Genomic DNA, 22,338 nt, shown 5'->3' with positions numbered 1-22,338 from the left:
CCCCCATCTCCCCTACACCGTCCTCCACTCCCTTATGTACCCGGCCACTTTGTGATCTCTACCCGGCTCTCAACCAACCTGACCCAGCCCAACCGACCCCCCCATCTACCCAACCTCAGCCCCTACTGTCCCCAACCTCTACCCATCCCATGCAACTTTGCCAACGCACCAAGCCGCCCCATGCCCTCTCCACTAATACTGTCTCTGTGGAACCCACTTGTTTTACACAGGCTTCGAAGGCTCCTGAATGGTGCCAAGCAATGGCGGAGAAATTTAATGCCTTGGTTCATAATTGCACATGGTCCGTTGTACCACGAACCCCTGATATGAATCTGGTTGGTTGTAAATGGGTGTACCAAATTAAGCGTAAGGCAGACGGTTCTCTTGAGCGCTACAAAGCACGCTTGGTTGCAAAGGGCTTCCTTAGCAGTATGGTATTGATTACAATGAGACTTTTAGTCCGATTGTGAAGCCCATTACAATCCATTATGTCCTATCTATTGCGGTCTCTCAGGGCTGGAAAATAAGGCAACTGGATGTTCACAACGCTTTTCTGCATGGTTTGCTATAGGAGGAGGTATACATGACCCAACCATAGGGCTTTGTTGATTCTAATTATCCATCTCATGTTTGCAGACTTCACCGTTCTCTATACGGCCTCAAACAGGCCCCACGGGCTTGGTTTCATCGCTTGTCATCCTTCCTTCTTCAGCTTGGTTTTACAGGTTCTAAGATAGACACCTCACTGTTTATTCGGCGCACCGGTTCTCATGTCTGTTACATTCTAGTTTATGTGGATGATATATTAATCACAAGCAGTGACGCTTCTGAGGTTCCTACCCTTCTTGCAAAACTATCAGGAGAATTCTCTATCAAGGATTTGGGACCACTACATTTTTTCTTAGGGATTGAGGTTACATCTCATTCCCGTGTGCTACTTCTTTCACAGTCTCGATATATCTCTGATTTACTCCGGCACACTAGAATGGTTGATTGCAAACCAATTAAGACGCCTATGTCTACTCTAAAGGATTCGGACTCAAGGGCTCTTCCCATGATAACCCTATTGAATATCGCTTTGTTGTTGGGGCCCTTCAGTATGTGACCCTCACTCGCCCGGACGTGGCATTTGCAGTCAATCGTGCTTGCCAATATATGCATGCCCCAACAAAGAATCATTGGCAGCTTGTTAAACGAATTTTATGCTATCTTAAAAGCACCTCTACCCGTGACCTTTTATTGGAATGATCACCCTCTCACCAGTTACAGGCCTTCTCTGATGCAGACTGGGCTGGTGATGGGGCGGATCGCAAATCCACGAGTGGATTTGTTATTTTTCTTGGGCCAAACTTAATCTCCTGGGCATCGTGGAAATAGCACACTGTAGCCCGCTCTTCGACAGAGGCCGAGTATAAGACATTGGCAGATGCCTCTGCCGAACTGATTTGGTTGGAATCTCTCTTTTTGGAACTTGGTTTCTGTCTTCATGGTTCTCCCGTGCTGTGGTGTGACAATATTGGGGCCACTTACCTCTCCACCAACCCTATTTTTCATGCCCGCACCAAGCACGTGGAAGTTGATTTTCACTTTATTCGTGATCGTGTGACCAAGAAACAACTCCAGGTTCAATTCATCTTCACTCATGATCAACTGGTCGACACGTTTACTAAGGCTCTTGCTACTGTTCGTTTTGAATTCTTGAGGGACAAGTTGAAGATTCGGTTGTCCGATTCTCCACCTTGAGGGGGTGTATTGACGATATAACCCTCTCTTGCAGTTGTACATTCCATCTCTTATTTTTGGCAACTGTTGTCACATGCGATATGGATTCTGTCATAATCTGAAAAATCATGATCACATGCGATATAGATTCCTCTCCAAATGGAAGCTTCATCAACAATCTCTGTCAATATGTAAATCATATATTTTGTGTAATATTTGTTATTTGTTTCCTAGTACATCTCAAGCTCTTGTAATATTGTGAATGTAGGAAATTGCCAAAAAACATAAATCTTTACATTGCGTAATTGGTTTTTTCTTTATGATTCGTTGTGTTTTAAGCATTGTGAATAATTTTCAGATTTGAATCCACATATTAACACTAGCAGTCCAAGCTTCATGATTCATGCCTGTAATGCTAATGCCTAATGCAATCACCCTTTTGCTTCATGCCTCTTAACGCTAATCCAAGAACCTCTCTCTTCCTTTCTTTCCGCTTAAAGTAGTTCATTTTGGATATTTTAAGGCCGATGATGACATCAGTGCTGGCGTTATCTCATGCTTTCCTTTCCTGTGGTTCTGCTCACGCATTAGGTCACACTAACTAGTGACTGTCGGTGCGCCCAGCCTCACACAGGTAAGGTAAAATGACCGCCATACCCCCCTTCTATCAATTATATATTTAAAGCTCCCAATTAACCAAAAAAAAAAAAAAGTGACCGCCATACCCAGTGCCCGAACACCCTGCCCCAGGTGAACTCCACGCCCTACCTGTGTGAGGCCCATGCCGGCCAGCTTCACGGGGGCAGCGGCAGCAGAGGATCCAAATTACTCTTCTTTATCTTTTATTTCTATAAATACCGTGGCTAAGGGGTGGTCCAAGACAAAGAGAGTTGTCCGTGTCTCTGTTCGTTTGGGTTAATTTTAACTGTTCTTCGGTGGTGTTTCGGAGTAGATCGATGATGGCAAGTGTGGGGAGAATGAAATTGGGGTCTCAAGGCTTGGAGGTGTCAGCCCAAGGACTTGGTTGCATGGGCATGTCGGACGCCTATGGCTCTCGAAAGCCTGAAGAAGAGATGATAGCTGTCATTCACCATTCCATTAACAGTGGTATCACCTTCCTTGACACTTCTGATGTTTATGGTCCACACACCAATGAAATCCTTCTCGGAAAGGTACTTTTTTTCTTTTCTAATTCTTCTCTACTGGGTTTTTTCAATTTTTATTCTCTGTTTTGTGTTCTGTTTTCAGGCTTAATTTGAGGTTTTTATTTATTAAGGTTCCCACTTCTCACCCCACTCTCCCCATATCCATTTTAATGTTATAGGCTCTGAAGGAGGGAATGAGAGAGAAGGTGGAATTGGCCTCTAAGTTTGGTAACATAGTTTTGGAGGAAGGGAAGAGGGAAATCCGAGGAGATCCAGCATATGTGAGAGCGGCCTGTGAGGCTAGTTTGAAAAGGCTTCAACTTGATTGCATCGATCTCTATTATCAGCACCGGATTGATACCCGAGTTCCCATTGAAGTCACGGTGGGTGTGTTTGTCTCAATTTGGATCCTCTACTGCCGCCTGCCCCTATGGCTGGCGTGCAATCTCATACAGGCAGGGTATGGATCCCACTCGAGCAGGGTGCTCGGGCAGTGGGTATGACGATCATTTTGCCCCTGTCTGTGTGATAGTCCAATCATTCATGAATTAAGGGTGGTTGGTCACCTAAAGAAATTAAATGATGCCCCTAACTATTCTTTGACTTTCCATGTTAGATGGGTGAGCTCAAAAAACTAGTGGAAGAGGGAAAGATAAAGTACATTGGACTATCTGAGGCTTCTGCTTCCACAATTAGGAGAGCTCATGCTGTCCACCCTATAACAGCAGTTCAATTGGAGTGGTCCTTATGGTCAAGAGATGCTGAGGAAGACATAATTCCTACTTGTAGGTAAGTTATCCAATTAATATTTTGGAATTTCAAACTTAATTTCTTGTTGATCATATACCTCCCTGATGTTTTGATGAATCCTTCTTTTTGCGTGTTGTTTCTTCTCTCTCCTGATTTTGATGTGTCATCCTTTGAAAGATTATTATATTCTTTTTATTTGGATTTTTTCCATTAGTCTTCATGGCTGAATTTATTTTTTATAATATGATTTTTCATTCACCTATAAAAAAAAAATTGGAATTTCTGATCTCAATTGGTTTTTGACTACCCAGGGAACTTGGAATAGGTATTGTGGCATACAGCCCTTTAGGAAGAGGCTTCCTTTCTTCGGGGCCCATACTTTTAGAAAGTTTTCCTGCAGATGATCGCCGAAAGGTTTGTATATCTTTATTGATGAGATTTTCATATTGACACCCCTTAAGATGTCATTTAGACACTCATTTTTTCATGCATCACACTCTAAAATAATGAAGTGAGTGATGACTTTAATCATATGGGAGCAGGGTCTTGCCATGCCTTCAGCCGATAATAGATTGGAAAGCCTAATTAGATTGGGTTGAAATCTGAAATTTTGTGAACAGATAGAACCCAAAGTCCTTTGCTTACATCAAACTGAGTTTGTCAAGTGGACCCAAAAATAAATCTGGTACTACTAAGAGTATCGGTTCAACGCGGCTGGACTGGGCTAGGTTGGGTTTTTGAAAATCCAACTCAGCAACGTGGTCCCTCGAGCTAAGGTCAGGCCCGACTCAGCCTTAGGTAAGGCTTAGATTTCTTAGCTCAGGGCCCAACCTAGCTACCCCCAACCTTAACCCAACCTAGCTACATGCTGAAAAGACCAACCTATGCCTTGAAATTTTAGGGTGAGCTTTGGGTTAGGCTTGGGCTCGCTAGGCCAAACTTGCACCCCTATTTCGCTACTTTTCTTGTTGATTTCAGCCGATTCGGATAGGAACCAACATTGACTGATTCAATTTCCGATTCTGTTTTTTGAAACCTTGATAACGAGAGAGTGCTTTTCTGATTATTTGTAGATGCATCCAAGGTTCCAACCTGAGAATGTTGAACATAACAAACGTATATTTGAGCGAATAAGCGAAATTTCAACAAGAAAAGGGTGCACTCCTGCTCAGCTTGCATTGGCATGGGTTCACCATCAAGGAAGTGATGTGTGTCCCATACCAGGCACCACCAAGATTGAAAACCTAAACCAGAACATTGGAGCTTTGTCTGTGAAACTATTGCCTGAAGAAATGGCTGAACTTGAATCTTTGGCTTTGGGTGTTAAAGGTGAAAGATATCCATCTACAATGAGAACTTGGAAGAACTCAGACACCCCTGATCTATCAATTTGGAAAGGTCAATAATTTTTCTATTCCATAATGACCTCATTGTTCCCATGGAAGCTCTTGAAATGTAATGTCACTTTCTTTTTTTTTTTTTTTTGAAGTCTCTGAGTTTCACTATGTAAATAAATAAGGTTGATGGCCAACCTCTTCAGTTTCATGGTAATTAAAGTATCTCCTTTGATGTGTAAGATGTCAATAAGATATATCAAATGCATAAAGCTTGCGGAAAAAGTTTTCCTCCACCCATAGACGACGACAGTTCAACCACCATAGGGTTCACATATCCCTCCTAGGGCCTTTGTATGTTCCAAAACACTCTCCCGATACCCCTTCCCGTCCCTCAGTAAATGAGATCCCATTCACCATGGGTGGAGGGAAACACGGTCCACGCTTGCAACCTAACATGAAGATGTTATTCTAGAAGAAATGTGTTTTTTTAGAATTTTAAAATAGGGGAAAAGAACGCTTATTGATCTTGTGGTTACTAACCCAAACACAGGAGCGTGCGAAAAAACCACTCAACCCTAATGAAAATGAAAATCTCATCTAAATCAATACCCCTGTGCACACTTTCATTGGCCTTTATGCTGGTGCAGGGGCTATAGTTTAAAATTATCATAAACTAATTTCCCTTAATTTCCCAATGACTAGCAACATAAAGTCTAGTTAATTAAATAGGCAAGAATGAAGTAACAAAAGTATTCATTAAAGTGCATAAAAATATGTAACCAATGATCCTATATGTTAACACAAATTATGTACATCAGGAAATGAAGCTTAATTGCTAATTTAAACATGCCATAACATATACAATATGACACATGTGTCCTAACCATGGAAAATCAAGAAATGCATTAAATAAACACATTAAAAACCATATGAAATGATGTGAATGTACATCAACATGCTAAACATGCAGTGAGCCAAGACATGTCACATGATCCTAAAAAATAATCACAGAAAGCATTTTTTTTTTTTTTTGGATTTTTTTTGAATTAAAATGAGAAAATGATATTTATGTCCTAAAGGGGAAGAGGAACACACAAAACATAGTATGATCATGAAAACATTGGGTAATTAAGATTAAATTGCTTAGAATGATGAAGGAAACATCATAGATTTTTCTGTGGATTTTTGAAATTATTATTATTATTTGGGTATTTTTAAGGGCAAAAGACAAAAATACCCTCTACAAGGATAAAAATGGAAAATTGGTTTACAGGATTTTTACAACCATTTTTTTGTGAAACCAAAGCCCAAGTCTATGTATTTAAACATGCTCTACCAAATCCACCCAAAAAACCAAACCAAATTCGCATTCCTTCTCTTGTTCTAACACTCCCACTGGAGCAAATTAATTAGATTTCTCCCACTGAATAGCAAATTTAAGGATTTTGGAGAGAGCAAGGATCTGCTCTCAACCCCCACCACCACAACACCCTTCCAGCCAAAAGACAAAAACCTGCTCTTATTGGTACCAGAAAACTATTTGGAAGGAGGTCTATAACAAGTAGGGGTGCAAGTTTGGCCGTGATGGTCCGAGCTCGTCTTGAGCCCGAACAGGGCATGGGTTGAGATATCTTGGCCTTGAGGGCAGGACAGGGTTGAAAATTTCTGGCCCTGAGTCAGGGTCGGGCCAGGCCAAGGTTGAGAATTTTTGGCCTTGAGTCAGGATCGGGCCCTTATGTATATATGTAAACCCAAAACCAAACTGGACTGACCCACACTTACAAACACTGATAAAAATCAAACCGAAAACTTCTTAACAATTTGGTTTTGGGTTGATCTAGTAACAACAGACTGAAACTGATTCAGCTCGATTGAAATCGAACCTAACTGACACCCTCAAAAGGGTGGACTCGAGTTGGTACTTAACCTGTAGCATTTTTTTGGGGGCACTAAATAGCCCTTCTCAGATTTGAATTCGCATCTTTACACTGGCAGTCCAAGCTTTATATTTCACATTTTAGTAGTAATTGAGGGGAAATTTTGATTGTCACCTATGTAGGTTACAAAAGTATTGTAACCTATTTTTAGTTGTCTAAAATAGGGTTGCAACAGGACCGGGTTGGGCCGGGCTTTTTCATACCTCAGCCCAACCTTAGATCTCCTTAGCTTAGCCCAGGCCTGCCATGTTCTTGACTCAAGTCCTAAGAACTCAACCTAAGCCCAACCTTGTCGAGCTCAGCCCAGCCTAGGCCTGCCTTGATTGGTGATTACTGAATGGGTCAGGTTAGGTTGGCTGGGTTGGTTCTGATTGACCCTAATCCTAGCTGTCCTTAATACTTTCAAGAATTATCCTAATTCATAATTAGAATTATCCTTATCTCAAGTCAATTTACTCGACTATTAAAAGAAAAATGGGAGAGAGTTCTTTGTCCAGGAGTGTGGCCTATGTTAGCACTCCCATGAGTCTATTTCTCTCCTATCTATTTGAAAAGACATTTCTGCCCCCTTCTTTTGAGGAGAAAAGAGATAGACACATGGGAGTGCTAGCATAGGCCACTCTCGGACAGAAAACTATTTCCCAAGAAAAATATACACAAGTCCATTTGTCTTATGTCAAACATACTCAAGACATTATTAAGCACATAATTATTCACAAGCAGAAGATACAATATAACCTAAAACAGGGCCAGGTTTAGTCCAAGACCTCAACCCAGGCCGGCTTGACCTTGGCCTCTAAAAAATCGAATATTAGCCCACACCCACATTTGAAAAATCCAACCCTGACCCTGTTTAGAGTCAGATCGGGTCTAGGTTCACAGGGCCAAACTTGCACCCTCTAAAATATCCATAAGAAGAAATAAACGATTGGTCAAAAGTAAGATAGACATGAGATTATGTTTCATTCTTCAAGCCTCTAATACTAATGCAAATGCAAGAACCCTCTCTCTCTCTCTCTCTTTTGGGGGGAAGTTGTTCATTTTGGTCTATTCAAATGGAATATCAACGTAATCACCTCAAATTCAAATTCAAATTTGAATTACAACAGTGGAGGCTGATTCAGTCCGCAAGTCCTCTCCTCTTTTCTCTCTTGGTTATTAAGATAATCCTTATAACAAATTCTATCCTTATCTCTACTTGTATGTCAAATATTCAAATTGTAAACAGTATATACAATTATAAATACAGAGTCTCCAATCAAAGCCAAGACACGAAGAATTCAATCACTATGCTATTCTATGTTGGGATTTTGAGTTATGGGGTACTACACCAATCTTGGATATATTTTAGGGCGATGATGACGTTGGTGCTGGCGTGGTCTTCTCATGCTTTCGTCTGGCTCTTCTCACGCATTAGGTCACACTTTCTTGCTTCTAGTGAGTTGGACCTAAGTGTAGTATTCTCTCTCAATCTTTATTTCTATAAATACCGGAGGGGGTGCTGGAAGACAAGAAGAGAGTGTCCGTTTGGGTTAATATTTAAGGACTGTTCTTCGGTGGTGCTTCGAGTAGTGTAAACGAGAAATATGATGGCAAGTATAAGGAGGATCAAACTGGGGTCACAAGGCCTGGAAGTGTCAGCCCAGGGACTTGGCTGCATGGGCATGGCCGCCTATGGCTCTCTAAGGCCTGAGGAGGAGATGATCGATCTCATCCACCATTCCATTAACACTGGTATCACCTTCCTTGATACCTCTGATTTTTATGGCCCCCACACCAATGAAATCCTTCTCGGAAAGGTAACTTTTTTTTAAAAAAATTCTTCTCTACCGGGTTTTTCAACTTTTTACTCATTTCTCTTCCAATGCAGATCGTTTACCTCCTGCCCAGCGCCTTGTTCGAAAGGGATAAGGCGATCATTCTACGCACGGCCCTGTCACGCCGCACAAGCTGCTATGGGCAGCTGGGCCGTACGAGATCTAGATCCTTTGTTTTCAGGCTTAATTTGATCAAGATTTTTAATTAAGGTGTCCCCCTTTCCTCTTCCGATCCCCATTAATTAATATTGTTTAGGCTCTCAAGGAAGGAATGAGAGAGAAAGTGGAATTGGCTAGTAAGTTTGGTAACATAATTTTGGATGGGAAATGGGTAATCAGAGGAGATCCAGCTTACGTGAGAGCTGCCTGTGAGGCAAGCTTGAAGAGGCTTCAGCTTGATTGCGTCGATCTCTACTATCAGCTCCGGGTTGAAACCCAAGTTCCCATTGAAGTCACGGTGTGTTTCTATTTTTTGATTTCTTTTTCTGTATATCAATCTATTGTATTCTCATTGAATCATCATGTGGGTTTTTTACTGAACGAATTCGTAGATTCTAGCTAAGAACCTGAGCTGCACAGATGGAATCCAAAAGTGGAACCCACATTTCTTGGATTCCATATATGCGGCTCAGGTTCTTATGCGAGAATGGTTCTCATACGATTAAGGGTGTTACCTAATCCGGTCAAACCCAACCAAAAATACCTAAACCTAACTGACTCAATTCCCTATTTGGTTGTCTTCGGTTAGGAATTATGGAACCGATTGAAAACCAGACCGTAATGACCTGAGCGAAAATCACATCACACTTGAAAACAGAAACAAAATTGATACCAACCTGAAAACCATAAAATAAAAATAAAAAAAAGGTTTGGTTTTTTCCCCCATAATTAACCGAACCCAAACCTATATATCTAATAATCAAAATAGTCCAAAATCATTCATGAATTAAGAAATTAATTGATGTCCCTAATTATTGTTTCACTTTCCACGTTTAGATGGGTGAGCTGAAAAAACTAGTGGAAGAGGGAAAGATTAAATACATTGGATTATCTGAAGCTTCTGCTTCCACAATTAGGAGAGCTCATGCTGTCCACCCTATAACAGCAGTTCAATTGGAGTGGTCCTTATGGTCTAGAGATGCTGAGGAAGATATAATTCCTACTTGTAGGTAAGTTGTCCCAATAATATTAATTCCACTATTTTCATTTTCTTACTCTAACTAAGAAACTAATATTTTGGAATTTCAAACTTAATTTGTTGTTCATCATATCCTTCCCTGGTGTTTTGATGAATCATTCCTTTTCGAGTTGTTTCTTCTTCTCCCCCACCCCCTCTTCGGCTCTTCCTCTCCCCTGATTTTGATGTATCATCTTCTAGTAGATTATTTTGTTCCTTTTGTTCTCTCCTCTGAATTTTTTTTTTTCTTTAATATAATTTTTCATTCACCCAAAAAAATATATATATAATTTTTGATCTCAATTTTCTTGATTACTAGGGAACTTGGAATAGGTATTGTGGCATACAGCCCTCTAGGAAGAGGCTTCCTCTCTTCTGGGCCCAAACTTCTAGAAAGTTTTTCTGAGAATGATCGCCGAAAGGTTTGTATATCTTTATTTATGGGATTTTCATATTGACACCCCTTAAGCTCTGGTTAGAGTGTTAGACTAACGCGGATTTGGAAATCCCCCCCAACCCCCCTAACCCAGCCTACAGGCTGAAAACTCAGTTCAGACCCTGAAATTTTAGGATGAGCTTTGGGTAGGCTGGGGCTTGCCTGGCCAAACTTGCACCCTTGTTCTGCTCCATTTCTAGTTGATTCTAACTGATTCCGATCAATTCGTATACAAAATATTGATCAATTCAATCGCTGATTCTATTATTTGAAACCTTGATAACGAGAGAGTGCTTTTCTAATTATTTGTAGACTCATCCAAGGTTCCAACCTGAGAATGTTGAACATAACAAACGTATATTCGAGCGAATAAGTGAAATTTCAACAAGAAAGGGGTGCACTCCTGCTCAGCTTGCATTGGCATGGGTTCACCACCAAGGAAACGATGTCTGTCCCATACCAGGCACCACCAAGATTGAAAACTTCAACCAGAACATTGGAGCTTTGTCTGTGAAACTAATGCCTGAAGAAATGGTTGAACTAGAATCCTTGGCTTTGGATGTTAAAGGTGATAGATATCCATCCTTAACACACACTTGGAAGTATGCAGACACCCCTGATCCATCAACTTGGAATGGTCAATAATTTTGCTATTCCATGATGAGCTCATTTAAGTTTCAGTAGATTTCAGAAAGAAAATTGTTCCAGAGAAGCTCACAAATGCTGTTAAAATGTAATGTCACAAATTCTGTTTAACACTATCTGAATCCGTCCAAAAACTAATCGGATGCGGATGCGGATGCGAATATAGCACTATCCGAGCCGAATCCGATCCGTTTACATCCCTACTAGCTACATCAAGAATTTTACTTTTGGTTCTGGCAATGGCAATGTTTTTATTTTGTCGTTGATCTTAAAATTAATCTGGTATGACTTGGTATGCAGGTAAGGAATGTGTTGTCTCAGTTCCCGTTTGGCTTGCTAAGCCTGTTAGTGGCCGATGGGGGTGTTATTGTTTGACTTGTTGACTTACATTTCTCATTTTAATAAAGGGTGTAAGAGTGTCAAAATTGAACCGGCTGGACTGACAAACCGATTGGTTCAGCCCAGATCAAATCAAACTGGACTCTTATTGGTTTGGTTTTGGGCTGGATTTTATGGAACAGGTAGAAATCGAAATTGAATTGGACCGATCGACTGAATTCACCAACCCAATTAAATCGAAAAAAAAAAACAAATTTGGTTGGAACCTGATAAAAAAAAATCAAGACCAAACCGATGGTAATCCAATAAGAAACTGAAAATCAAAAAAAAATCAGAACTTTCTCATTAGTTTCCTTATGTATATATGTAAACCCAAAACTGAACCGGACCAGCCCACAATTACACACCGATAAAAATCAAATCAAAAACTTCTTAACAATTTGGTTTTGGGTTGACCTAGTAACAGATTGAAACTGATTCAGCTCGATTGAAACCGAACCTAACTGACACCCTCAAAAGTCAAAAGGATGGACTCGAGAAAGCATTTTTTTGGCGGCACTAAATAGTCCTTCTCAGATTTGAATTCTCATCTTTACACTGGCAGTCCAAGCTTTATATTTCACATTTTAGTAGTAAATGAGGGGAAAAGATGATTGTCACCTATGTAGGTTACAAAAGTATTGTAGCAAGTTGCCTACAATAGGCTTGTAAGAGGACTGAATTGGGCCGGGCTTTTTAAAACCCCAGCCCAACCTTGGATCCCCTTAGCTTAGCCCAGGCCTGCCATGTTCTTTACTCAAGACCTAAGAACCTCAACCCAGGCCCAACCTTGTCGAGCACAGCCCAGCCTAGGCCTGCCTTGATTGGCCCTGAGTGGGTCAGGTCAAGTCATATCGAGCTAGCTTGGTCCTAGTTGACCCGGACCCTGGCTGACCCTAATACTTTCAAGAATTATCCTCATTTCAAGTCAATTACTATTAAAAGAAAAATGGGATAAAGTTCTCTGCATTGGGGGCACAGGGTGCGCCTAGACACATGGGGGGATTGGCTAAATGACCGGCCTGGGGCCGGTCCCCCCAGATGACCCAAACCCTGCTCATATCCTGCCCCATGTGTCTGGGCGCAGCTTGCACCTAGATGCACTCCCGGACAGAGAACGTGTGCCCAAGAAGAATATACACAAGTCCATTTGTCTTATGTCAAACATACTCAACACATTATTAAGCACATAGTAATTCACAAGTAGAACATTTAAGCAGAAGATATAGTACAACCTAAAACAGGGTCGAGTTTAACCCAAGACCTCAACCCTAGCTGGCTTGGCCTTGGCCTAGGACCTAAAAAATGAATCTTAGCCCACCCTCAAAGTTGAAAAATCCAATCATGATCCTGTTCAGAGTCAGTTCATGTCTAGGCTCATCGGGCCAAACTTGCATCCTCTAAAATATCCATAAGAAGAAAGATCCCTTTTTTTTTATTTATGAGAAAACGAAAAATATATAGGAAAATCTATACATCATACATAAAAGGAGGAATGGTAATTCTATTTGCAAAAACTTTTGGTGCTACACCCATAGCAGGAATGTTCCTGCTACAAGGCTGGCAGCCAAGGAAATGGAATAATTCACTTCCCCTTTAGGTTCATAAATACCTTCTTATGTTTCAATATTTTGTAAAATACCCCTTAAGATCTCATTTCCTTAGCTGCCAGCCTTGTAACAGGAACATTCCTGCTACTAATGGGCAGCAAAATTTCGTCCGTTCTATTTGTGAAGAAAGACACAATTGGTCAAAAGTAAGATAGACATGAGATAATGCTTCCTGCTTCATGCCTCTAATACTAATGCAAATGCTAGAACCTTCTTTACCCAAAAAATATAAAAAAATGCAAGAACCCTCTCTCTCTCTCTCTCTTTCTTTCTTGGGGGAAGTTATTCATTTTGGTCTATTCAAATGGAATTTTGACTTTTGCGGCACTGCACCAATCTTGGATATTTTAAGGCCGATGATGACGTCGGGGCTGGCGTGATCTTCTCATGCTTTCCTCTGGCTTCTCTCACGCATTAGGTCACACTAACTAGTGACTGGACCCAAGTCTAACTGTCTAGTATTCTCTATCTTTTTTTCTATAAATGCTGGAGAGAGTGCTCAAAGACAAGAAGAGAGTGTCTGTGTTCGTTTGGGTTAATTTTAAGGACTGTTCTTTGGTGGTGCTTCAGAGTATTGTAAACGAGAGATGATGGCGAGTATAAGGAGGATCAAATTGGGTTCACAAGGCCTGGAAGTGTCAGCCCAGGGACTTGGCTGCATGGGCATGTCGGCCGCCTATGGCTCTCTAAAGCCTGAGGAGGAGATGATTGATCTCATCCACCATTCCATTAACACTGGTATTACCTTCCTTGATACCTCTGATGTTTATGGCCCCCACACCAATGAAATCCTTCTCGGAAAGGTACTTTTTTTTTTTTTTTCTTTCTAATTCTTCTCTACTGGGTTTTTCAATTTTTTTACACTTTTGTTTTCAGGCTTAATTTGAGGTTTTTAATTAAGGTGTTCCCCCTTCCTGTTCCCATCCCCATTAATTAATATTGTTTAGGCTCTGAAGGAAGGAATGAGAGAGAAAGTGGAATTGGCTAGTAAGTTTGGTAACATAATTTTGGATGGGAAGTGGGAAATCAGAGGAGATCCAGCATACGTGAGAGCTGCCTGTGAGGCAAGCTTGAAGAGGCTTCAGCTTGATTGCATCGATCTCTACTATCAGCACCGGGTTGATACCCGAGTTCCTATTGAAGTCACGGTGTGTTTCTTTTTTTGATTTCTTTTTTTCTGTATATCAATCTTTTGGTATTCCCATTGAATTAACATGTGAGTCTCCTAATGAAGGAATTTGTAACTGCTGGCTCAAGTTCTCATACAAGAACCATTCTCGTATAGGAACCTGAGCAGCACACTCTTGATTCCATCTATACGGCTTAGGTTCTTATGCGAGAATGGTTCTCATACGGTTAAGGGTGTTAAACCTAATCCGACCAAACCCAACCGAAAAAATTTGAACCTAATCGACTCAATTCCCTATTGGGTTAGCTTCGATTGGGGATTATGGAACCGATTGAAAATTAAACCGTAACGGACTGAGCAACATCACACTTGAAAACAGGAACAAATTTGATACCAACCAGAAAACCATTTTAATAAAATAAAAAAAAAAGTATGGTTTTTTCCCCCATAATTAACCGAACCCAAACCTATATATCCAATAATCAAAATAGTCCAAAATCATTCATGAATTAAGAAATTAAATGAAGTCCCTAATTACTCTTTTGAGTTTCCATGTTAGATGGGTGAACTGAAAAAACTAGTGGAAGAGGGAAAGATTAAGTACATCGGATTATCTGAAGCTTCTGCTTCCACAATTAGGAGAGCTCATGCTGTCCACCCTATAACAGCAGTTCAATTGGAGTGGTCCTTATGGTCTAGAGATGCTGAGGAAGAAATAATTCCTACTTGTAGGTAAGTTGTTCCAATAATATTAATTCCACTATTTTCATTTTCTTACTCTTACTAAGAACCTAATGTTTGGAATTTCAAACTTAATTTGTTGTTCATCATATCCCTCCCTGGTGTTTTGATGAATCATTCCTTTTCGAGTTGTTTCTTCTTCTCCCCCACCCCCTCTTCCTCTCCCCTGATTTTGATGTATCATCTTCTAGTACATCATTTTGTTTCTTTTGTTCTCTCCTGATTTTTTTTGTCTTCTTTAATATAATTTTTCATTCACCCAAAAAAATATATATGAAATTTCTGATCTCAATTTTCTTGATTACCAGGGAACTTGGAATAGGTATTGTGGCATACAGCCCTCTAGGAAGAGGCTTCCTCTCTTCTGGGCCCAAACTTCTAGAAAGTTTTCCTGAGAATGATCGCCGAAAGGTTTGTATATCTTTATTTATGGGATTTTCATATTGACACCCCTTAAGGTCTGGTTAGAGTGTTAGACTAACCCGGATATGGAAATCCCACCCCTAACCCAGCCTATAGGCTGAAAACTTAGTCCAGACCCTGAAATTTGAGGATGAGCTTTGGGTAGGCTGGGACTCGCCAGGCCAAACTTGCACCCTTGTTCTGCTCCATTTCTAGTTGATTCTAACAGATTCCGATCGATTCGTATACGAAATATTGATCAATTTGATTCCTGATTCTATTTTTTGAAACCTAATAACGAGAGAGTGCTTTTCTGATTATTTGTAGATGCATCCAAGATTCCAACCTGAGAATGTTGAACATAACAAACGTATATTCGAGCGAATAAGTGAAATTTCAACAAGAAAGGGGTGCACTCCTGCTCAGCTTGCATTGGCATGGGTTCACCATCAAGGAAACGATGTCTGTCCCATACCAGGCACCACCAAGATTGAAAACTTCAACCAGAACATCGACGCTTTGTCTGTGAAACTAATGCCTGAAGAAATGGCTGAGCTTGAATCCTTGGCTTTGGGTGTTAAAGGTGATAGATATCCATCCTTAGCAAACACTTGGAAGTATGCAGACACCCCTGATCCATCAACTTGGAATGGTCAATAATTTTGCTATTCCATGATGAGCTCATTTAAGTTTCAGTTGATTTCAGGAAGAAAATTGTTCCAGAGAAGCTAACAAAAGCCCTTAAAATGTAATGTCACTTTCTTTTTGAAGTCTCTGAGTTCCACAGTTTAATGAAATAAGGTTGATGGGCTTTTCAGTTTTATGATAATTATAGTATCTCCTTTTTAACTATACCACTTAAACTATCCTCCTTTACAACATACATTGCATTCTCAAGATACCCCACAGCATCGACACACTCTAATTGCAGTCTCCACATCAAACTTATGTTCCCCAATTCCCTGTTCAGAAGAAGACTAATATGATCTTTAGGTTCCGTTTGTTAACAATTCTACTCTGCAAAAGTGATCCTGATATGGAAGTGATTTTTCTTGATCCCACTCTGCGAGAGTGATCTACGGGAGTAGAGTGGTTTTGGTAATAGGGTGAAAGAAATGATCCTGAAACAGAAAGATAACAGAACTGATGTTTGGAAGGAACTTTGCAGAATCACTTCTGCACTACCCTCAATTATAAAAATCCCATCATCGCTTCTGGCTTTCATTACATCATAAAAGAACTGATGCACCAACAATGCTACACACATCACATTCTAGTTTGTTACTCCCTTCTGTCCTCAATAAAGGATTTGCTTTCCCCACAGTACTTGAGAATATTATTGCCCCATCAATGACACTAATATAGTCCTAATTTGTACAAGATTCATATTTTAGTTATACTAAGCTGTACAAAATTGTTCTTTTTTATTCACCAAAAAAAACAAAATTTGTTCTTTTTTTTTTCCAGTAAGAAACTGTACAAAATTATCACAAAAAAGAAAATGTTCTGAGTCAAAAATATTCAGAATGCAATAAATATAGAGGAAAAAAACTAATAAGTCAATACTATAGAACCATAGGAGAAGATTAGTGAAATCCACCTCATACACAAAACTACTATTACGGAGAACCAACTTGAATTTATGCCAGGTAGATCCATGACAAAAGCTATTTACTTAAGAGACTCGTTGAAACATTTAGAGACTGCAAGAAGGACCTCCATATGGACTTTATTAACCTAGAAAATACTTATGATAGAAATCCTATAGAGTTAACTTGGCAAATACTAAAGAAGATGTTTCAAGTAAATATTTAGACATAATTAAAAAAATGTATGATGGTGCAGTGACTAGTGTAACTGTGAGCTTTAAGCCCTTATTTGTTTGCGCTTATCAAAGACATTCAATATGAGGTTCCTTGGTGTATGTTTTTTGCTAATGATATTGTCATGGTGGATAAGACAAAAGTAGGGATTAACGTAAGGTTGGCGTTATGGAGATCAACCTTGAAGTCAAACGGTTTTAAGATAAGTAGAACAATAACAGAGTATATGGTGTTGACTTTAGTTACACTGGGATGGATAATGAGATGGTTCAAATGGATGAGAGGGTTCCACAAAGTGATTTAGGTATTCAGGCTCAATCATAAATATAGTGATATAGAAGATTATGTTTTATAAAGAATTAAAATAGGATGGATGAAGTGGAAAGGTATGTCCGGAGTATTGTGTGATTAACGTATTCCTTTAAAATTTTATAGGACAATCATATGACCGACTATGATGTACGGTGCGAAATGATAGGTATTTACGAAGCATCATGTAGAAACTTAGTAATGTAAGACTACAAACTACGGTTTACAGCCCCAATAATAATCTTCAAACTCCAATAAACTCAGTGAGATCACTCCGACTTTAGGTACGGAAGTACATAGACAAATCTGAAAATAAATTTTAATGGCCAGAGACACAACAGAAGTAGGTTTTCAAAATTAGAAAGTACTGATGGGTGTGTAGAAACCAAACCAGTAATGGGAAGAGATCCAAACGTGGATCGAGTGGAGTAGGGACAGAGGGGAATCTCTGCTGAAAAATTCAGCCAATTTCAATTGCTAATTTGTGAGTTGTGAAGGAGTTCCCAAATTAGAAGGTTCGGGTCTGCAAGCCAAATCAATGAGAAACTGGGCTTCAAGTCAGGGATCGAACGTAGAGATGGTGTGATTCAGGCTTCCAAATATTAATTGATTTTAGTGGTTGGTTAGGGAGATATTCCAGCCTAAATCTGCAGCAAAACCTAGGCAGAACAGCAGAGCCACAGGGTTATTCAAAGTCTCCCTTCGAATTGATGCAACAACAGCAGTTCTGGTTTTGATTGGTATTTGATTCTGATCTTCCGGAGGTCTTCACAGCACACGCAGCAATCTTAGAATGACAGCAGCAGTAAGGGAAATCGAGCAGGGAATGGAGGAGAAAGGGGGTACAGTATGGGCTTTCTCAGCCCTGGGTCTCTCACCCACAGCTATCCGACCCCTTGTTGAATAGGGGTCTTACTCCCATAGTCGAGTACAATTGTTTGCCTCAAAAGTTCATTCATTAATTCTATGTCAATCTATTACAATAGCTGCCTTTATATAGATTCAGGCTGAGCAACAGAAATAGAAAGTAAAACTTAGCTCAGCCTTCTAAACATGCAAAGATAACCAAATTGGACACTAATATAAATTAAAAACTACCTAATATAAACTAAATTATGGCAGCATTAGGATAGAATCTTCCTCCACTTGATGGGCCCACAAGATCTTCTAAAAATCAATCCCAAACAAGACAAATTTTGGCTTTCACACTGTTTACGTGAACAGTGTTTTAATCTTCAACTTGGGTCTTCTAAAAGGATTTCCATCAACGAAATTTGGGCTTTGACACTGTTCATGCAAACAGTAATTCCCAACTCTTCTCTTCTTCATGCTTCAATCTACATAACTCAGTATAATGAAGATGAGTACATTGAGATGAATCTGTGGCAAAACTAGAAGGGATAAAGTAAGGAATGATCGTATTAGAACGGATTTGGGAGTAGCTTTGATACATGATAAGTTTTGAGAAAGTCATTTGAAGTACATTGGCCATGTTCAACGGAGACCTTTGGATGCTTCAATACGGAGGAATAATTTGATTCAAATGAAGGAACTAAAAGAGCCAGGGGCAAACCTAAAATGTCCCTAAAAGAAGTGAGAAAAAGCCATGCATAGTTTAGACATTGTACCAAGTATGACCTCGAATAGAGTTGATTGGAGGGTAAGGATCCATGTAACCAACCCCATTTAGTTGGAATAAGGCTGAGTAGTAGTAGTAGTAGTAGTAGTTGTTGTTGTTGTTTTATTCTATTGAAAATATTGTTTCAAAGTAACAACTAACAATTCCCCCTGATTGCTGTAATCTTTCTTTAGTTGCTCTATTTCGAGTCTCTGGAAACAGCCTCTCCACGAGGCAGGGGTAAGGCTATGTACATTATGAGCCTCCCCAAACCCCACAGTGGCAGGAGCCTCGTGAGCTGGGTATGCCGTATTTACTCTAATAGAATGACTATCTTGTAACCAACCACAATGTTTCATTAGATTCCATAAGTCTATGAACACATGCCACTCCATCCTTAATCCTCATAACATCAGTTTGCATGCCCAGACAAAACCTCATTTACCCATTCAACCCTTGTTAGACTCGCAACCCTAAATGGCCCTCTAGTATGGAAAGTTTCAGAAAAAAATTTAGTAATGAAAGCATAGTTCAAACCAATGCTCTTCTTCCTCCTCATTCGATAAGTCAAAAACAACCTAATTCAGCTGTTCATATGGGATACTATAATCACTCGACATTATTGCTACATATCCAGAACCTAACACTATACGATTGAAATTTATAGTATTATTTATACATGTATACAATGATGCATTGTATTTACTCAAATTTACTAACCATAATCACTTTAGCAGTCTTCCATCATGAAATATTTAAAATAAGATGAACATCCACCGGTGTTGGAAACATCCACAACTACAATCATCCATACTAGAATATAAAAATCCACATTAGCTCACTATAATCTAAACTATGAAACAAGGAACAACCCCATCATCACTCTAGCATCTCTACAAGCCACATTTTCTTGTCATGGGGACAAGCAATGAAGGCCTCTCTCCAATGCGGATCATCCATCATCCTCTTGACTGCCTTCATATACAAATCCTTCCTAACCTTAGGCATGTTGCTCAGCACTGTCATACACTGACTAATGCTGTAATCTATACTCACAGGTCGAGGAGATGGGGATGTGGAAGAGGTACTATTGTACCTCTCCATCCTGGCTCGAGTTGTATCGGGCATGGTCTTGTAGGCCATTGCATGATCTAAGGTCATGTTCCTCTTCCTAATGGTACTTGGTGTTTTGTCTTCTGCCTCCCCACCATCACAATCATCCAAACCTCCATCAAAAGGACTATTTGGAAGAGATTGATCAACATCTTGATCAATCTCTTCAGCTATGTTGGGAACATCCTCAGCATTTACATTTGCATCATCTCCCCGTGCAGATGAATCACCAAATATCATGTGTAGTTCTGGCCACTGGCGCAATCCATTTCTTCTAAATTTTGACCAGCTTGGGTTTTCCTGAAATTTTATAAGAGCTTCCTATCAAAAATAGTAAATATTTTTCACAATTACAACATGAAAAAAATAAGATTCAACATTCTGTTACCTTAATGTGTCTATCCCAGACACCATCATCCTCAACAGTGCAAATCCTAGTCACATCACTCCAGCTGACGCCTGATGTCTCCAACAGTTTTTTGAAATTGTGATAATCAATCCTCAGTTTGTTCATTTTGTTACGAATCTGTATCATTTTAAAACTACGACCAATTTTGGCCTCCAGCTGGTTTTTAATATTGTTCCATCCTGCCTTATTGAAGGTAGTGATTGTCTTGTTGCCTTTCTTGACCTCATCTAGCATTATCATTACAAAAATATCTACTTCCTTCTTTGTCCATTTTGCGTACTCGTAATAGGTGTTTGAACTGCTAGCCATATCTTCTAATATTCAAAAAAAACCAGAAAATTCAGGATTCAGTAAGCTTTAATCAAATTGATGCAGAAGCTCAATATGATTATATCCCCATTCTCTTACTATATTGCAAGTGCTAGAAAGTGAACTAGATGAACATGATTACACCACAAGTAGTGAACAAGCATGTAAGAAAATACTCATTTACTGGCTCAACAGCATCATACAATCAAGGGTCCTTCAGAGTCTACATCAAGTATTTAGGTTTCTCATCTGATGTACTAACCACAACCACATCAAAGACAGTTCTAAACTAACACTACTCATTCCTGTATATGAAGCTCAACTAGCTGCAGTACTTTCACCAATAGAAAAAAAGAACAACTTGTTGCAGTACTCTACTTTGCCAAACCATTGTTTTAGGCAGAACATGACAGTGATAGTTGATAACATGTTAAAAGAAGCTATGATGCATGTATAAGCATGATCTTAACAGGGAGTAGACTAGAGGCACAAAGGAACTGCAACAATTATCATGGCAGCAAGTCATTGGGAAAAAGAATATCACATTTCAGTTTTTTCAGTGCATGATTTGGATGACATTTTATATTATCATCAATAGTAAACAACTCACACTAACCATATGAGTTCTTTAATTCATATCATAAATTAGCTTCAGAACTCACCTCTACTGGACTGCAATTAGATTGCTTCCTCTACAGGAATCTGGATTCAAGAAGAAGGAAGACAGGAGTTGAAAGTTCTCTGCGGTCTGAAATATGGACGAAAGACAGAGTGAAAACCTAACAACTATTACTCAAGCATAATTCCATTAGGAAAACACAAATACCCACACACACACACACACAAACTGAAAGAGGGAGAAGAAATTAAAACCTAAAAAATTTTATTAATCGCCAAGCAATCAATTGCCACAGGGTTTCAAGTCTTAAACCCTAGGTTCAGATAGAGGATGAGAGAGGAAAGGGAACGAGTACCAAAAAGCCTGATAATCATTTTGTAAACAGAGAGAGACGACACAGAAACGGAGAGGTATGGAGGGAGAGAGATTAGAGATATAGGAGAGATAGAAGCAAATTTCACTATCTGTGTTGTTCAGGTTCACGTAGGTTCTGAGAATGGTGTTACAGATGAAGGCATCGTGTTCGTCAATATGAGAGAAGATAGAGGCGGCACTAGGAACATGGAGAGAGAGGTTACAGAGTTACGTGAAAGAGAAAAGGGAGAGGGAGAGGGACGCTATGCCGTAACCGGCAAAGGTAACGAAGAAGAAGAAGAAGCAGAGAGGTGGGAAAGGTATGCCAGTATCGTACCTGTGTTTCTCCGTCAGGGGAAGGATGAGGGTTCGGTCGCTTTTTGCCTTTTTGTGTTCTTGAATGTGTGTTCCGGAGCAGGGATGACAAAATCAGGGATTTACTAGTAATCAGTACGATACCGATACGGATCGGTCTGGATCGGACCTATTTATCCCCTGTTATTTTTAAGAAAATGATTTCTTTTTTACCTTTTTACCCTTAGCCCGTACCAATCCTCT

General features: G+C 39.8%; 3 protein-coding genes across 7 annotated transcripts; 2 read left to right on the top strand and 1 right to left on the bottom strand.

Moving 5' to 3' along the window:
- The first annotated feature begins 2,675 nt into the window (after positions 1–2,675).
- Positions 2,676–16,047, top strand: LOC122642058 (probable aldo-keto reductase 3). 4 transcript variants are annotated; one of them, XM_043835456.1, is made up of 8 exons: positions 2,676–2,894; positions 3,047–3,250; positions 3,484–3,656; positions 3,929–4,031; positions 4,691–5,037; positions 11,031–11,046; positions 12,143–12,146; positions 16,014–16,047. In XM_043835456.1, exons 1-5 carry the CDS (start codon positions 2,679–2,681, stop codon positions 5,021–5,023), a joined length of 1,029 nt encoding a protein of 342 aa, XP_043691391.1. In that variant the 5' UTR covers positions 2,676–2,678; the 3' UTR covers positions 5,024–5,037; positions 11,031–11,046; positions 12,143–12,146; positions 16,014–16,047. The 4 variants fall into 4 exon arrangements, with proteins under 4 accessions (XP_043691391.1, XP_043691392.1, XP_043691393.1 ...); XM_043835457.1 differs by lacking the exons at positions 12,143–12,146; positions 16,014–16,047 and having other exon boundaries at positions 4,691–4,999; positions 10,943–11,060; XM_043835458.1 differs by lacking the exons at positions 4,691–5,037; positions 12,143–12,146; positions 16,014–16,047 and having other exon boundaries at positions 10,634–11,053.
- Positions 13,509–20,471, top strand: LOC122642060 (auxin-induced protein PCNT115-like). Of its 2 annotated transcripts, XM_043835461.1 has the most exons (6): positions 13,509–13,757; positions 13,902–14,102; positions 14,643–14,815; positions 15,133–15,235; positions 15,554–15,921; positions 20,461–20,471. In XM_043835461.1, the coding sequence occupies exons 1-5, from the start codon at positions 13,542–13,544 to the stop codon at positions 15,884–15,886; spliced, it is 1,026 nt and encodes a 341-aa protein (XP_043691396.1). In that variant the 5' UTR covers positions 13,509–13,541; the 3' UTR covers positions 15,887–15,921; positions 20,461–20,471. The 2 variants fall into 2 exon arrangements, with proteins under 2 accessions (XP_043691396.1, XP_043691395.1); XM_043835460.1 differs by lacking the exon at positions 20,461–20,471 and having other exon boundaries at positions 15,554–16,047.
- Positions 19,848–22,126, bottom strand: LOC122642062. Its single transcript, XM_043835463.1, has 3 exons — positions 22,118–22,126; positions 20,478–20,812; positions 19,848–20,389 (listed from the first exon to the last, which is right to left on the bottom strand). Exons 2-3 carry the CDS (start codon positions 20,805–20,807, stop codon positions 19,856–19,858), a joined length of 864 nt encoding a protein of 287 aa, XP_043691398.1. The 5' UTR covers positions 20,808–20,812; positions 22,118–22,126; the 3' UTR covers positions 19,848–19,855.
- Positions 22,127–22,338: the final 212 nt, after the last annotated feature.

Source organism: Telopea speciosissima, chromosome 10, assembly GCF_018873765.1.
Source record: "Telopea speciosissima isolate NSW1024214 ecotype Mountain lineage chromosome 10, Tspe_v1, whole genome shotgun sequence".
Taxonomy (NCBI): Eukaryota; Viridiplantae; Streptophyta; class Magnoliopsida; order Proteales; family Proteaceae; genus Telopea; species Telopea speciosissima.
The sequence above is the reverse complement of the archived record's forward strand: the minus strand, read 5'-3'. Positions and strand labels throughout refer to the sequence as shown.